Source organism: Cervus elaphus, chromosome 31, assembly GCF_910594005.1.
Source record: "Cervus elaphus chromosome 31, mCerEla1.1, whole genome shotgun sequence".
Lineage (NCBI taxonomy): Eukaryota > Metazoa > Chordata > Mammalia > Artiodactyla > Cervidae > Cervus > Cervus elaphus.
In genome coordinates, this window is record NC_057845.1 from 7,427,728 (window position 1) to 7,444,419 (window position 16,692).

At 38.9% G+C, this 16,692-nt stretch overlaps 2 protein-coding genes across 2 annotated transcripts; one reads left to right on the forward strand and one right to left on the reverse strand.

Moving 5' to 3' along the window:
- Positions 1 to 6,721: 6,721 nt before the first annotated feature.
- Positions 6,722 to 7,556, reverse strand: LOC122687488 (keratin-associated protein 15-1). The gene has a single exon (XM_043893017.1). The coding sequence runs from the start codon at positions 7,505 to 7,507 to the stop codon at positions 7,094 to 7,096; it is 414 nt and encodes a 137-aa protein (XP_043748952.1). The 5' UTR covers positions 7,508 to 7,556; the 3' UTR covers positions 6,722 to 7,093.
- A 3,689-nt stretch (positions 7,557 to 11,245) lies between these two features.
- LOC122687416 (keratin-associated protein 13-1-like) lies at positions 11,246 to 12,127 on the forward strand. The gene has a single exon (XM_043892908.1). It carries the CDS (start codon positions 11,298 to 11,300, stop codon positions 11,781 to 11,783), a length of 486 nt encoding a protein of 161 aa, XP_043748843.1. The 5' UTR covers positions 11,246 to 11,297; the 3' UTR covers positions 11,784 to 12,127.
- The last annotated feature ends 4,565 nt before the right edge of the window (positions 12,128 to 16,692 follow it).

The following is a 16,692-nucleotide window of genomic DNA, read 5'->3' on the forward strand; positions in this document are numbered from 1 at the left end:
AATTTGTGACCATAATATCCATGGCCAATAACCTTTCTAGTTCAAGCTCAAGATTTTTCCCACACACAAAGGGTAAGGGAGTATCTCCCTACAAACTGTGCATATTTCACGTGTCCCATTTCCTTTCTTGTGACCTTCCTCTGCCCGTTCAAATGTACTGTCTTCTAGGTTCTAACTTGATGTTTACTTTTTCTGGGAAAGGTCTTCCGATCTTCATGTCTTGTCTTGTGAGATCATATCAGTCTCACTAAAATTATAGTTAGTTTATAATATTGTTTATAACTGTGTATCAGTTCCATTACACAATTACTTAAACTTGCATTCTCCAGGACCTAGCTTAAACTCTGGTATATAGCAGGAACAAATAAATATTTGTTTAAATGAACTTATTTTCTTGTGTTTGAATTATGAATCTCTTTGTGTATATGCTTGTAGCATGAAATAGTTGGTAGATACAGCTGAAGAAGTTCATAGTAAAGTACCCAAATGATGAATTGCATTGAGATTTTGAGATACTTTTGAAACTGTGATGTCACCTTCAAACACTCAAAATGAATAAATGTAGTTTGAGATCCACTTCATCACTGCTGGCACATACAGAAAGAGTTGAAGTCTTTTTTGTGGAGTGTACTGAATGAGTCAGACAAATCAAAGAAAATTCTCAGAATGTCCAAGAGATATTGCAGAAGTCTATAAACCAGCAATTGGTCTCAATTGGTCTTGACTATTTGAAATAGAGTGAGAAGATAACCTACATCTTACTGTTACTTCTTGGTCTAGGATGATCAGAATAGGCGTGATCCTAACAGACAACTTAGCCATTCTAGAGCTGAGGAGCTTGTCACAAAAATACCATTTTCTTTCTCTAATTGCAACTGAACAAGTTATTACACTGGTGATAGTTCTAAACATAATTACAACTACTATATTTATATGCAATTGTGGAATAATATTTGCTAAGAAAGTATTCAACATTATTTATGAACTATAAATATATTTACTGGATAATCATCATTCACAGCACCTCATTAATGCATGAAATGATATACTATTGCATTTTTACTGTCCAAGCCCTATCTGAAATGTGGGTAGGTCTAGTGTTCACCGTCAAGAACTATCCAAAACAACTCACTCTCAGGACACCATCTAAATCCATGGTTCTAAACACAGAATAAGCTCACTTCCAGAGGACATTTGGTAATATCTGAAGACATACTTGATTGTCACAATGGGGGTGGACAGGGATGGCACTGACATTTAATGGGAAGAGACCAGGGATGCTGTTAAACATCATACAGTGGACAAGACAGCCCTATCCTAACAAAACCATATCCATCCTAGATGTTACTACTGCCAAAATTTTGGAAACTGAGGAGGGTGAATACTTTTGTCAAGTGCGAGAAACAAAGCAGAAAAGTAGAAAATGATCAATGAAGGACATGACAAAAATGGGGGCACAAAAATGGCAAATGGATTAAGAAAATGTGACAAATATGATGACAGATGTAGGTTGGGCAAATAGATTAAAAATGATCTGGGAAATAAATTCTTTGAATATTGCCCTTTGTCTGAGCAAGTCTCTTATGCACAGCTGGGTCAGAGCTGTGTTCTTAGCAGAAATACACTGAAGAGGCTTAAGGGCTCATAAGCAGAGAAAAATTATTTTTGTGAATACACACAGACATTTTATTAAGAGGTTTAGTTCTTGTATTGAATGATCATGAAATTGTGCTAGTAATCTCTCTTAAAAATGGACATAAGAATCTGAGAAAATGATCATTTAAAAATATGAGAATAATTTTATAAACTGAGAGGAAGATTACTTATAAGCAAAATTCTAATTCACTATTGCCTTAAGTCTTGTGCAGTAATTTCAACTATATTTTTATGAAATAGAAACTGTCAGCCCAGCTATTCTAGAAAATGGAGACTTTGATGGTTCTAAGTTATGTGTCAGCATGGCTAGGCTATGGAGCCCAGTTGTTTGGTCAAAGACTATAGTCTAGCTGTTCTTGTAAAGGCATTCTGTAGATGATTTGTTGTTTATCATCAGTTGACTTTGAGTAAAGGAGTTTGCTCTCAATAATGTGAGCAGAGCTCATTAACTCAATCAAGACCTTTAGAGGAAAATATTTTCTGCCCATCTGAAGCATTCTGCCCGGCTCCGTTTCCATGAATAGTGTGGTAAGTGTGTGTGTGTTCACTCCAAGCTAAAAGCATCGTCTGCAGAGCAAATGGAGGCTAGCAGAGGGAAGCTGGGTGGGGTGCAGAGCTGGTGGAATTGAGGGGGATGAGCTAAGGAGAAGTTATGGAAGTGTGTGCTATCGGGGGAATGGTTTAGTGCAGAGGGTCCCATGGAGGCCAGCAGAGAGGTAAGAAAGGGATTTCTGGAAAACATACCATTGTCTCCTCCAGAAAAGAGCTAGTATTCAGACATGGGTGATAAGTGAGGATCCTCAACAGCAAAGGCAAACCACAGGTAGCACTTAGTGCTAGCTGAGTGAAAAGACTTCTTACATCCCTCTTGGTCATCTCAGAATATTACCGGACAATTTGTTAACTAAGCAAAGTGAAGTGTCAGAACTTACTGCAGCAAAGGGGAACACCATTGCATCAAAACATTCAGCTGTATATGTCTCCGAGTTCAGTTCAGTTCAGTTGCTCAGTCGTGTCCAACTCTTTGTGACCCCATGAACCACAGCACACCAGGCCTTCCTGTCCATCACCGTCTCCTGGAGTCTACCCAAACTCATGTCCATTGAGTCAGTGATGCCATCCAGCCATCTCATCCTCTGTCGTCCCCTTCTCCTCCTGCCCTCAATCTTTCCCAGCAGCAGGGTCTTTTCAGATGAGTCAGCTCTTTGCATCAAGTGGCCAAAGTATTGGAGTTTCAGGTTCAACATCAGTCCTTCCAGTAAACACCCAGGACTGATCTCCTTTAGGATGGACTGGTTGGATGTCCTTGCAGTCCAAGGGACTCTCAAGAGTCTTCTCCAACACCACAGTTCAAAAGCATCAATTCTTCTGCACTCAGCTTTCTTTATAGTCCAACTCTCACAACTCATACAAGACTCCAAAGACAGGTGTTAGAAGTGAGATCGTGGGCTCAGCATGTTTCAAGGTACAGAAATGATTGGGACTGGGCAAGTTTATTAGTAGATAACATAGAACTGATGGGCATGGCAAAGAGAAGCTATTGACACCAGTCTCTTGATAAAAGTTGACTGTTGCATAATTTGCAAACCCATGGACTGTAGCCCACCAGGCTCCTCTGTCCATGGAATTCTCCAGGCAAGAATACTGGACTGGCTAGCCATTCCCTTCTTCAGGAGATATTCCTAACCCAGGGACTGAACCAGAGTCTCCTGTATTGCAGGCAGATTCTTTATGGTCTGAGCTACTGGAGAAGCCTCTTGCTTAATTAGTGGGCTGTTTTTCAGGTCTGCAGACTACTGTATCCAATACTACAGTAGTTTCCTAAAACATACAGTGAAACGATTTGTTGGTTTAATCTAACGTTTTCCCAGGAAAATTTTTCTGAATCAACTGGGTCATGTTGACCCAAGTGGTCTAAAGCAGATTAAGACAGATCACCTCAGCTGTCATTTCCTTTCCACCTAACCTTTCCCTTTGGCTTAGACAGAAGCCAAGAGCAGCACAGTGATGGAAGACAAGGAAGACCAACGAGGTAAATAAAGTGGTCAGGCCATTTCAAGTCATTGGTGACCCATGGAATCACAAGAGAGGCTTGAATAGAGAGGAAAAAGAGGAGCTGACTTTTAAAAGTAGGACTGACTTTTAATTTATAGATTAAATCTAACTACTTGTATGAAATCAAAATATTTTTTAATGTGATCATAGATCTGTCTATGATATTGTTCAGAAATTCAGAGAAGTTATGGGCCTTGGGTCAAATGTAAAGTTCTATAACAGGAGAAAAATGAGGGAATGTCCTAATTATGCCCTGATAGATCCTGTTTAGTACATTTAGTTGAATTTCAAATCAAACATTTGTTGTTCAGTCACTCAGTCATCTCTGATTCTGTGACTCTATGGAATGCAGCACCCCAGGCTTCCCTGTCCTTCCCAATCGCCCAGAGTTTGCTCAAACTCATGTCCATTGTGTCGGTGATGCCATCCAACCTCTCATCCCCTTCCCCTCCTGCCTTCAATCTTTCCCAGCATTTTTTCTGAGTCAGCTCTTCTCATTGGGGGTGCGGGTGGGGCAAAGGGTTGGAGCTTCAGCCTCAGCCTCAGTCCTTCCAATGAATAGTCAGGACTGATATCCTTAAGGATTGACTGGTTTGATCTCCTTGCAGTCCAAGGGACTCTCAAGAGTCTTCTCCAACACCACAGTTCAAAAGCATCAATTCTTCAGTGCTCAGCCTCCTTTATGGTCCAACTCTCACATCCATATATGACTACTGGAAAAACCCATATAACTTTGACTATATGAATCTTTGTCAGCAAAGGAATGTCTCTGTTTTTTAATATGCTGCCTAGGTTTGGCACAGCTTTTCTTCCAAGAAGCAAGCATCTTTTAATTTCATGGCTGCTGTCACCATGTGCAATGATTTTGGAGCCCAAGAAAATAAAGTCTGTCACTGTTTCCATAGTTTTCCCATCTATTTGCCATGAAGGGATGGGACCAGATGCTATGATCTTAGTTTTCTGAATGTTGAGTTTTAAGCCAACTTTTTCACTCTCCTCTTATCAAAAGGCTCTTTAGTTCCTCTTCACTTTCTGCCATTAGGGTGGTGTCATCTGCATGTCTGAGATAATTGATGTTTCTCACGGCAATCTATATTCTATCTTGTACTTCATTCAGCCCAGTATTTCACATGATGTGCTCTTCATAGAATTTAAATAACCAGGGTGACAATACACAGACTTGACGTATTCCTTTCCCAATTTGGAACCAGTCTGTTGCTCCAGGTCTGGTTCTATCTGTTGTTCCTTGGCCTGCATACAGGTTTCTACGGAGGCAGGTCAGGTGGTCTGGTATTCCCATCTCTTTAAGAATTTTTCCAAAGTTTGTTGTGATCCACACAGTCAAAGGCTTTCAGTTGAGCTGCTCAGTCGTGTCTGTCTCTTTGCAACCCCATGGACTCAGGCGTGTCGGTCTTCCCCGTCCATCTCCAACTCCTGGAGCTTGCTCAAACTCATGTCCATTGAGTCGGTGATGAAGCAGAAGTAGATGTTTTTCTGGAATTCTCTTGCTTTTTCTATGATCCAATGGATGTTGGCAATTTGATCTCTGGTTCCTCTGCTGTTTCTAAATCAAGCATGCTGCTAAGTCACTTCAGTCATGTCCGACTCTGTGCAACCCCATAGACGTCAGCCCACCAGGCTCTGCCGTCCCTGGGATTCTCCAGGCAAGAATACTGGAGTGGGTTGCCATTTCCTTTTCCAATGCATGGAAGCGAAAAGTGAAAGTGAAGTCACTCACTCGTGTCTGACTCTTAGTGACCCCATGGACAGCAGCCTTACCAGACTCCTCCATCCATGGGATTTTCCAGGCAAGAGTACTGGAGTGGAGTGCCATTGCCTTCTCTGGAAATCAAGCATAGCCCTCCAATAATTCTCAATTCTTTCCTCACATTCCATTGCAGGGTTTGACTTTCACTCAATGCATCCTATACAGGATCTAATACAGTAATTAGTCCTTCTTTTTTTGGATCAATGGAAATGAAACAAAGTATATTGAATGCAATTCATGGAAAAGTCTGTTTTCATTTATTGTTTTGCTATTGGTCATTACTTTGGCTTACTTGAAATCAGGATGCATTTCTGAACATGGAAGCTATGGAAATGTAGCTCTCATATGTCCCACTGCAGGGAGCATAACTGACTTACAGCCCCAGCTGTTAGTCTCTGAGTGTGCCCCCACATTTATGCCAAGGTCATGCTGTGACCTGTTCTTGGCCAGTGACTGAACTTGGCAAGGATATGCAGGCAGGGCTGTCTCTGTGACTTGCAAGTGACTCATCAAAACTTAGAACTGGCCTGAAGAAAGTTATTCTAACCCAAGCTTCCTTCCTTCCATCGTCCCTCCACTGAGTTCAGACCGGCATTGCTGTCTGACAGCTCTCCCAGAATCCTCTAGCTATCTCCCCATTTTCACCTGCAGGTATTTTCCTCAAATATGTCATGTCAAATCCTAGACCATAGCTATCTCTCAAAGGACTGCAACTAACACATTACATGAGCATGGTTTATTTTTTGCATGAACTAATAACATTATTGTCACTGATCAGTTTTGCATGATATTCTCACCCTTTTCTGAACTTCCTGTTCTTTGTGTTCCCATTGAAACATGCTTTTATAGACATTATTGCACTTGCTAAATGACAGTAAGTTAAACTTGTTAAACTTGTGTGTGTGTGTGAACTCTGTGAAGGGAGGGAATTTAAGTCTTCATTCAGCATGAATGCCTGGACTATAACCAGAACTCAATAAGTACTTTTCAACAAATGTCTACCTAAAAATGAAATTTCTAAAGTAATTAGATGAAAAAAAAATGCACCTAGGAGAGGATATAAATCTCTTAAGACATAAAATGTGCCATATATTTAGATTCTCTAAACTTCCTTTTTCTACACAGCAAAATATTAATGAAACAAAGAAAACAGGAACAAAATGTTTAGCTAGTGAACACAGTTGAAGGTACTGGATGCATTCACTAAATGTACCATATGAATTAAAAAATGGAATGCTGTAATTCATTCTAAAGAAATAAGTTTATTTTAAATGTCGTATATATTTGAAATGCACAAGTGAAAGAGTCTTAGGAGTAAAGTAGTAAAAGAGGATTCTGAGTAAGACAACAACAGGAATGATTCTGAGCATTGGCTCAGGAATGAAAATTCAAGACATATCTCATACGTCTGATTAGAAGGTCAAGATTGCTTTGTCCACAGTGAATTGTATGCTTCCAGAAGGACTGTGATAGCAAGTCCCGATGATGAAGATGGTCAGTTATCAAAGATATTGGAAATGCCGAGGGTTAAAACTTCATAAAGCGTAGATATAACCATGAGGTGACTGGAGTCATTCAGAAAGTTGATTCACAAAAGCATGAGCTAAAGGCTGGTTAGTAACAAGATGACCGGCAACTCCTGGAGGAAATGTAAGTTGGGGAGCAGAAGTTGGATCCACAGCCCAGAGACTGGAAGCCAGTATTTCCACAACCAAAAGACCCAATGCCAATATTTCCAAACCCTAGAGATCCAGTGTAAGTTGTCTGGCAGGGACGGCGGAAGATGAAATTCTGTGGACGGGAGCAGGATGTCTGGAAAGATCTGGTCACAGCACAGGGTGTCTGGAAGCTGATGGGCCTAAAGAAGTTCTCCTGACAGCCACCGCAGAGAGTGGAGCCCAGCTGGAAAGTGCTGGGGGAGTAGATAACACTGCTGGGGTAGAAGGACTCACAGGTGGAAACTGGGACCCCCAAGTAACCTCCAAGGGAACGGGAGGAGAAGTTTCCTGTGCTGCAGTTGAAAGACATGTTGTCTGTCAGGAGTTCTGAGTTCAGCTGAGTTGCACAGGGAAGTTCATGACTGTGAATGTTACCTTCTACACCAGATACTTAAATACTCTAGCAATGGGTGTAATAACATGTGTTCATTTTAATAAGAACGCTTAATTAGGCTCCAGTCAAAATGAAATGCATTAACCTTCAAAGACCTTTTTCATGATTACAGACTTTTAAATGAAAGAATTTCATTAGATTTTCAAAGCAGTTGTTCATGAAGCAAAAATGTTATTTCTCATTCATCTAGCTTGGGTAGGTGACTCTGATTGCACCATAATTGTACCTGTAAGATTGGGGTTTTATTCATCCTATCCTTCAAGATAGTGTATTAAGCGGCTAACACAGTGAGAACTTTGTTGTGTTTAAAGCTCTAAAAAGTACTTCGTAATAAGGAGGGAACGTTCATTTTGTTCCAAGTTTAGGAATAGAGGGGGGAAAAAATCAATATCTGTTTTACATCCCAAATCTTGTTTACTTTATAGAAAAAATAACCCACTTATGATCCTTAATTGGTAAAAATGTTAAATGAGCATCTAACACATTTATATTCTAGTCTGCTTATAGCATAGGTAACTAAGCTGCTCTTGTATGTGTGAGTTTTTGATTTAAGAATAAGGGCTCCATATTTTCAGCAGTGCTTTGACGTTTCCATTGTAAAAATGCTTAAGAAATCCTTATTCTGAAGTTGACTTGCTTCTTGAGAGATCACATCAATAAGTTTAATTTTCAAAAAAAAATCTCCACATAAAGTTAAAGTCATTTTTTAGTGGTGTTGACATCATTCAGAACAAAATAATAAGCTCTATACATTAAAAAAATGAACCTTTAGTCCCTTAGTTTTCTCTCATATGGCGGGATTTTTACCAAAGAAGGTAAGTAAAATCAAGAAGTAAGAAAAATGCCTACTAGCTGTAAACTTCACAGAAAGATCAAATTAAAAAAAATCATAATTAAAATGACCTTTGTAGATTGAAATGAGGGTAGAGAGTACTAAAATGAATGCTAATATAAAAAAGAGAATGAATCCTTTTGAATTTACCTCTGATGTGGTAAATATATTCAATTTTATGGATGTATATAATTATAAATCATATATATTTTTATTTATATATTTTTCATAGAGAACTAATACAAGTATTTTTTCTAGACTCTCCCATAAAGTTCATCATTGCTAACTGTAAATAGAGCAGCACATGTGTACAGAGAACAGATTAAAATAAACTGTGGTGATGGGCAAATCTCTTAAGATATCCGTCTTCAAAAACTGATATATTATCCAGTGGAAATGAGCTGAGACTCATTCTATGAAGATTTGAGATTACTAAATGGAAGTTTTTAGGAAAGATTCAACTGAGAATCTAAAACAAGTTACTTTTGCAGGTAATTGAGATGTCCATCTTGGGGGCACTTATTAGATATCCATCTGATAAGATATTGTAAATGGGATTCCAATGTGGCAGAGTACTGGAGGTAACTGCTAAACTCCCTTCTAAATTATAGACTTTATGACTTTGAATGTTTCAGTACACAAATTGGTCTTCAGTCATATTCCATATATTTGGTAGGTAACATAGCCTGTGCTCTGTTTCTAAAATAAACAATTCTTATTTATCAGGCTTCTTAATTATGAATAGAAAATTGCTTTCTAGTAGATTCCAAACCTTCCTATTTTGTTCATAATGTCAAAACATCCATATAAATATTTCACTCAGCTAGATTGAATTTGCTTGCTTCAATATCATCCACTCATATAGGCTATTTCTGTAGAAGAATATTCTATGAGATAAGATATTAAATAATACTGAACATTCTTTTCTCAACAAAATGGAATTTTTTTGCCACAAGTACTTTGTTCAAAGGTAGAAGGGAAATGTTTTTTTTCCTATGATATGAACAAATCGAATAGTGCAGAAGCCACAGGAAGATAAAGCTTCTCAATCTCTCTTCTTCAAGGTGTCAATCTGCATTACCCTACTACACAGAGAAGGAATTCAAGTCATAGAATAACACCAAAAGATGACCACTACTTTAGAAATTGTGTAAGACTTGTCAGAAACACCTAAGAACAGTTTAAGTCAAAGTCATGTATGTTGCTTTCAGAGGCAGATGAAGAATCTCCTTAAGATGGCTACATTGGTCAAATACTTCAAGGCAAATACCTTATAAAATTTCTTTAAAACAAAGGCATTTTCCAGATTTTAGGGAGTCTTTTGGTGGAAAACATTGCCCCTGAGTAGAGAGAGAAATACATTGGGCATTTTTGTCACATATTTTGTTCTTATTTTTTGATGTCTCTAAAAGTATCTTTGCCAACAAAGGTCTGTCTGGTCAAGGCTATGGTTTTTCCAGTGGTCATGTATGGATGTAAGAGTTGGACTGTGAAGAAAGCTGAGTGCCGAAAAATTGATGCTTTTGAACTGTGGTGTTGGAGAAGACTCTTGAGAGTCCCTTGGACTGCAAGGAGATCCAACCAGTCCATCCTAAAGGAGATCAGTCCTGAGTGTTCATTGGAAGGACTGATGTTGAAGCTGAAACTCCAGTACTTTGGCCACCTCATGCGAAGAGCTGACTCATTGGAAAAGACCCCGATGCTGGGAGGGATTGGGGGCAGGAGGAGAAGGGGATGACGGAGGATGAGATGGCTGGATGGCATCACCAACTCAATGGGCATGAGTCTGAGTAAACTCGGGGAGTTGGTGATGGACAGGGAGGCCTGGCGTGCTGTGATTCCTGGGGTCACAAAGACTTGGACATGACTGAGTGACTGAACTGAACTGAACTGAAAAGTATCTTAGATAAATAACCTCTGACTTTTCAAAACAATAGAAAGAAATTTATACTACTTAACTCATTCCACAGTAAATGCACAGGCTTCCCAGGCGGTGCTAGTGGAAAAGAACCTGCCTGCCAGAATATGAGGTGCCTGACCCAGGGTTTGATCCCTGTGTCAGGAAGATCCCCTGGAGGAGGGCATGACAATCCAATCCAATATTTTTGCCTGGAGAATCCCATGGACAGAAGAGCCTGGTGGATTACAGTCATAGAGTTGCAAAGATTCAGACATGACTGAAGCGTCTTAGCACACACACACGCACACATAAAAGAGTGAATAGCTAAGATGACTCTTGCTAGTTTGCATACAGTTTTAAGCAGAAGCATCAGAAATAAGGGGATCTCTCATTTAATATTACATGAAAGCCATTAACATCGAGGTTCAATTAAAAAAATAATCGTCCTACATCTCCAGTGTTACCATTGCCACTTCTTTCTGGCATCACCCATTAGGTAAACCCAACACTTCCTGGTAACCATCAGTGTATGCTCATGTTTAAAAAACGACTTTGAGTAGATCAGTTAGCAATTTTGCTCTCCAGATGGCAACAATTTCGAGACAGATTGTGAAAGGGGATTCAATTATTTTTAATTAAGCCAGCTTCCCTCAGCCCCGTCACTGCCTCTAAAGTTTTCTGAGTGATCTGCTTGGCGACTTTGGTAGAAAAGGATGACTAAGAGCTTTGAAGATTTCATACTATTACCTGAATTTCAAGGCACAAACATGATTATACTCTTCAGCTGTGAAACCACAAACACTCCATGTGTATAACTACACTGATCTTTTGGATTCAATTAAAAAGATGATGGTAACTTGTTTTTATGAGCCACGTGGATGACACAGCCAAGGATAAAGATATATAAATGCCCCTGTCCAAGAAGTGACATTCAGACTCAGACCTTCCCATCGTAACTCACATCACCTGCGAAGATGTCCTACAACTGCTGCTCTGGAAACTTCTCCTCCCGCTCCCTCCGGAACCACCTGCGCTATTCAGGCTCCTCCTGCGGCTCCTCCTTCCCCAGCAACCTGGTCTACAGCGCTGACGTCTACTCTCCCAGCTCCTGCCAGCTGGGCTCCTCTCTCTACAGCCAGGAGACCTGCTGCGAGCCCATCAGAACCCAGACGGTGGTGTCCAGTCCCTGCCAGACGTCCTGCTACCGCCCGAGGACCTCCACGTTCTTCAGTCCCTGCCAGACGACTCTCCCTGGGTCTCTGGGCTTCGGTTCCAGTAACTTTCAATCTGTTGGTCAGGTCTTCCCATCTTTGGGGTTTGGAACCGGTGGTTTCCAATCAGTTAGCCCCAACATTTTCTCATCCCTAAGTTGTAGATCCAGCTTTTACCGTCCGACCTTCTCTTCTAGGAGTGGCCGGTGTCTTTCTTTCCAACCGACCTGTGGATCTGGCTTCTACTAATATCATACTTGAATACAATACCTACTACATCTAGAATTGTAATGCGATGCTTGCAATATTGAGATCTACACTATCTGTTGACCTCTTGTTTTACCTTTAGCTTATAAATTTGACTTCTACTGTTACCTATTATGGATTAGGACTAATTTCAATACCAGTAACTGAAAATGTATTCATTGAAGAAAGGTGCCATAACTACTACCTTGTAGCTATATAGACATGCGATACTGAAGCACATTTATTTCCTGTTCATTTCTCCTGTTATTTCCCCAAATGCATCTATTTCAAATTTTACTAGTAGGGAAAACGTTTAAGTTTAAATAAAGTATGGTATATGACATCCATATATTGGTTTTATCATTTTGCTTGCTTCGTTTCGTCAATGGGGGAGGGCATGACAGCCCACCCCAGTGTTCTTGCCTGGAGAATCCCATGGACAGAGGAGCCTGGCGGGCTACAGTTCACAGGGTACAAACAGGCACAACTGAAGCAACTTCGGACGTGTCTTCAAATCTAATTCTAAATATCTGGCTGTATATTTCTGCATCTTGTATTCATAATTTAAATTTTTTCAATTTAAAAAGTAAAATTGTTCAGTGTCCTTTAGGTTTGGAAGAAATTATTACATCTTTCATGTTTACTCCTTCTGTATTAACATTCTGTTAATATGGTAAAATCTGAAATTACATTTTTAAGACTACATTTTAAGACTACAAGTAACTGTGACCTTTGGTTTTGTAGGGGGTTAGAAACTTGTGCATTTCTATATAAATAATTATAAATTATAAGGTATATTCAATTGACTACATCACATAATTTTGGAAGAAAGATTACTCATAGATAGATTCTAAAATAATATATTCAGTAAGAAGTTAGTGAGTTATATTTGGTGAGAATTTCAGTTGCCCCAGATTTCCTGCTTTCAAGCAAATGAAATGGCTAATTAATTTATGATTGAAAACATCTAATACATCCCCAATACTTATTAGAAGTAAGCCCAGCATTTTTTGTACAATCATTAACACAGTTGGTTTGCAGCCACTTTTTAAGTTGTTCTGTTGATGAGATTAACTTAGAGAAAAAACAAACAAATGGAATATGAAACTCAAAAACAATGCAAACATTCTCATGTTACAACAGTTAACTAAATGTTTAGGCAGCTGATCACACCCGAGTCAGCAGTTATGTTCCAAACTTTTATCCATTAAGTCAAGGACAATATTACTAAAAGGTACAGATGACCTAGATTCTCACCCACAGAGTAACCATATGTCTTGGTTTATTCTGTTTGTCTCAGCATCCAGTCCCACTTGGTAATTGTCTTAGATTTCTCACGTTTTATATGTAATGAATAATTGAGTTAACATAAGTGATGATTGGTTTAGGAAACTTCCGCTTTGCTTTTGCTATGGCTGCATCTAGTGGAGTGCTTATAAGATGCATACAGGGTGAAAAGTTTTTACTTTAACCGGTGTTAAATCTGAAGACAAGCCATATCATATGCTTTGCTCTGCCTGAAAAAAATAGAACTACTCCTTTCATTGCTGAGGGATCACAGAAAACACATTACACTTAAATACAGTGGTAGGACAGCTCACATGTTCAAGTCTTGGCAGAGGTTCATTTGCTGTTTTCTTTTTTTAATATAAATTTATTTATTTTAATTGGAGGCTAATTACTTTACAATATTGTATTGGTTTTGCCATACATTGACATGAGTAACCTAGCCAGTACTGCGATGGCCATTTCCACATCCTCCAAGATGCAATAATATACACCAAGCTACCAGTAGGTGGAGATAGTGAGAAATTTAGGATTACTGATTAGGCGTACATAAAATACGGGCATAAAACTGAGGGTGGTACTCAGCATATACTTGCTTCCCGGGTGGTGCAATGGTAAAGCATCCCTCTGCCAATGGAGGAGGCCAAGAGACTCGGGTTAGACACTTGAGACGGGAAGATTCCCTGGAGCAGGAAATGACAGCCCATTCCAGTATTCTTGCCTGAAAACTATCCTGTGGACAGAGGAGCCTGGCGGGTTACCATCCATGGGGTCGCGAAGAGTCAGAAATTACTGCGTGCACAAGCACATAGCATATAAAGATTAATCTAAATGCTCTTGCTGCAGTGGCTTGGCCGCATATTGTACTGCTTAAATCTACAACTATTTATTTTATTGTTTGGGAGAATTTTTATTTTTTAGACTTTGCAGAAAAAATATCTTATTAGGATCAATGAACTAAAGCTAAAAGTTCATATTTTAATTTAAAGGCGTGAATGCTTAGTTTCTATTCTTAAAGCAAGTTGATGGTGAAATATGACTTGTAGAGCAATTTCTTGACATTTACTCTCCACCACGGGGTCAGAAGTATCACTTACCAGATGAAAAGTCAAAGAGACAATTTTGCTGGAGAAGCATCAGTATCTGTTTAAAAAGACAGAAGTTTTAAAAAGATTACTTCCAAAAATGATTATTTATCACCAGCAGTCATAAAAACTCTGTTCATATATCACTCTGATGCATAGGATTCATTTAGGTCAAATAACTACTCTAAATAATATTCACCATGTTAAATCCTAAGTTTTCTTGTACAGGTAAAACATACACATGCATGCATGCATGCGTGCATTCACACACACACACACCCAAACAACAAAAGCACAGATGAAGCAGTCAGTAGTTGATGATGTGCTCTTCCATTAACGAAAGACAAGCTTCACTAAGGATTAATGAAACCACTATTATGTCATTATTGTTAAATGCGCCAAGTCAAAAATGACTCAGTTCCAATAGTGATTTGATTTCTTCATCCAGTCCAAAGAAAGCTAAAGAAAGTTCATAATAGTCTGGCAGCTCTAATGAAAAATTATTTAAAAAATTCAAATCAAAGATAAAATGACTGGTTGTCTCAGTAACAATAAAAGTAAAAATTTTGCTGAAGGACCACATCATGGTAAAAATAATCATGTAAGATCCCCATGAAGAAAAAATACAGTTGTCATTGCTGTAAATATATAACCATAATTGGATCCAAACATGCTGTAATAGTTTGCTATTCAATGTAGAAGCTGTAGTCTTAAAGCTTTTTTTTGTGTATACCCAGAGTAGGTGCTTTTGGCATGTTTTCCCTTACCTCATCTATCACCTCTTCCACCTCTGTTGTATTTTTATTTTCCTGGTGACTTTTCTGTTGTTGATTTTTATGTCATTAGTATGTTATTTTATATAACAAAGCACACACGGCGGGGGATACATTCTTCCATGCTTGATTTGAAGTCTTTATTCCACGTTCTATGTTACTTTGACGTCCAGTTACACTACTTCTCCCTCTCAAGGACTTCCCCATGATTCTATCCTGACTGACTCCTTGGTCCTTCAGTCTGAGTCACCAAAATGGGAATGCAGTTAACAGATTAGTGAGACGTCATGGTTTGGCAATTTTACTTTTTTCTTTTTTAATTTTCAGAGAAAAGCTTCTAGGAGTGACAGTGTTTATGTTGGGAGAATTCAGAGGGAAGAGAAGAAATCTGTCAAGTTATATAGAAATCACCTTTATCTCTTATTTAAAAAAAATATTAGCAGTAAGCTAATCTTCAATTTTGGGGTTGCTGGTATTAAAATTATGCATGTGTGACTGTGAAAGAGAGGTTTTGCGTGTGTGTTTGTTTTGTTTTTTTACGATTCTTATTCATAGTGGTAGTTATTGAGGAAGGGAACATTTTAATGTGACATCAATAATGATAAGTAAAGTGAATAATATGGGGTTTGTCATTGCACTCAGAATTTCTAGCAATATCTTCCTGAAGGATAATCATGTATTTCTCTTGGTCTATTATTAAGTATTATGGTTAATGCAAATCTTTTTAAGAGAAATTAGCTCATTTTTCCTTAACGTTCTTCTCCTAAACTCTACACGTATTTTTGTTTTTCTCTTTGTTATGAATACTACTCATGAGGTTAATGAAACTAGATCCAAAGGAGCTGAAGTCTATTCAGATAAAGCTATCTCTGTAGTAGGAGGTATACTCAAGGCTCTTGGTTGAAAAAGTGGGTAACAAAAAAAAGCTCAGGAAAGAACAAGAATAGGTTAATTCAAGAGATGGGATTCTACTAGATCTTTGATGAACAAACAGGCAAATTTCTAAATCTTTTTGACTTTTGTTTCTCTTGTGTCTGGAAAGGTCTATAGCACATAATGTTTGTCTTTCTCATGAGGATGTTTGAGCATTAAATGCACATTGTGTATTGGGTACCCCTTGTACCCTCTGTTATTTTTGTGTTCTTCCAACTGTGATCCCAGACACAGCTATGGTGCCTGAAACAATTTCATGCAAGTTTCAACCCTCTTTGCACTGACAGTATCACCGCTCCGGCATAAACAACATTTCTTTCACTCTCTACCTGGGTTCCCAGAGGTCACAGCCGGGGATACAAAAGGAACACACTGTGAATCCTCTCACATGTTTAATGAGGTTCCGGGAAATTAATACACAGCCAGGCAAAATTCCAGCAATGGGAAGCACAAGTTGATGGATAAATGATTCTCCCTGTTTGTTGATCAGATCCAGGGGTGGACAATTCCAAAATCATACCATATGTTCCTAAAAAGACCTTGAAAGACTGAGTCCTCATTGACCATCATAAAGTCAGCAACAACAACAACAAAAAATATGTTCCTTTGTAGGATTTTTTCTCTTTGATTCTTTCACCTTCCATAGTCTCCCATACTATTTGCCTGATGCATGCTGTGCAGGCGTGTGCGCTAAGCTGCTTCAGCCGTCTGACTGTGCAATCTACTGGACAGTAGCCCACCAGTCTCCTCTGTCTGTGGGATTCTCCAGGCAAGAACTCTGGAGTGGGTTGCCATGCCCTCCTCTAGGGGATCTTCCTGACCTAAGAATCGAAC

Coding starts and splice junctions, on each gene's coding strand:
- LOC122687488 (XM_043893017.1), bottom strand. CDS start 7,507: ATGTCTTTCAACTGCAGCACAGGAAACTTCTCCTCCCGTTCCCTTGGA.
- LOC122687416 (XM_043892908.1), top strand. CDS start 11,298: ATGTCCTACAACTGCTGCTCTGGAAACTTCTCCTCCCGCTCCCTCCGG.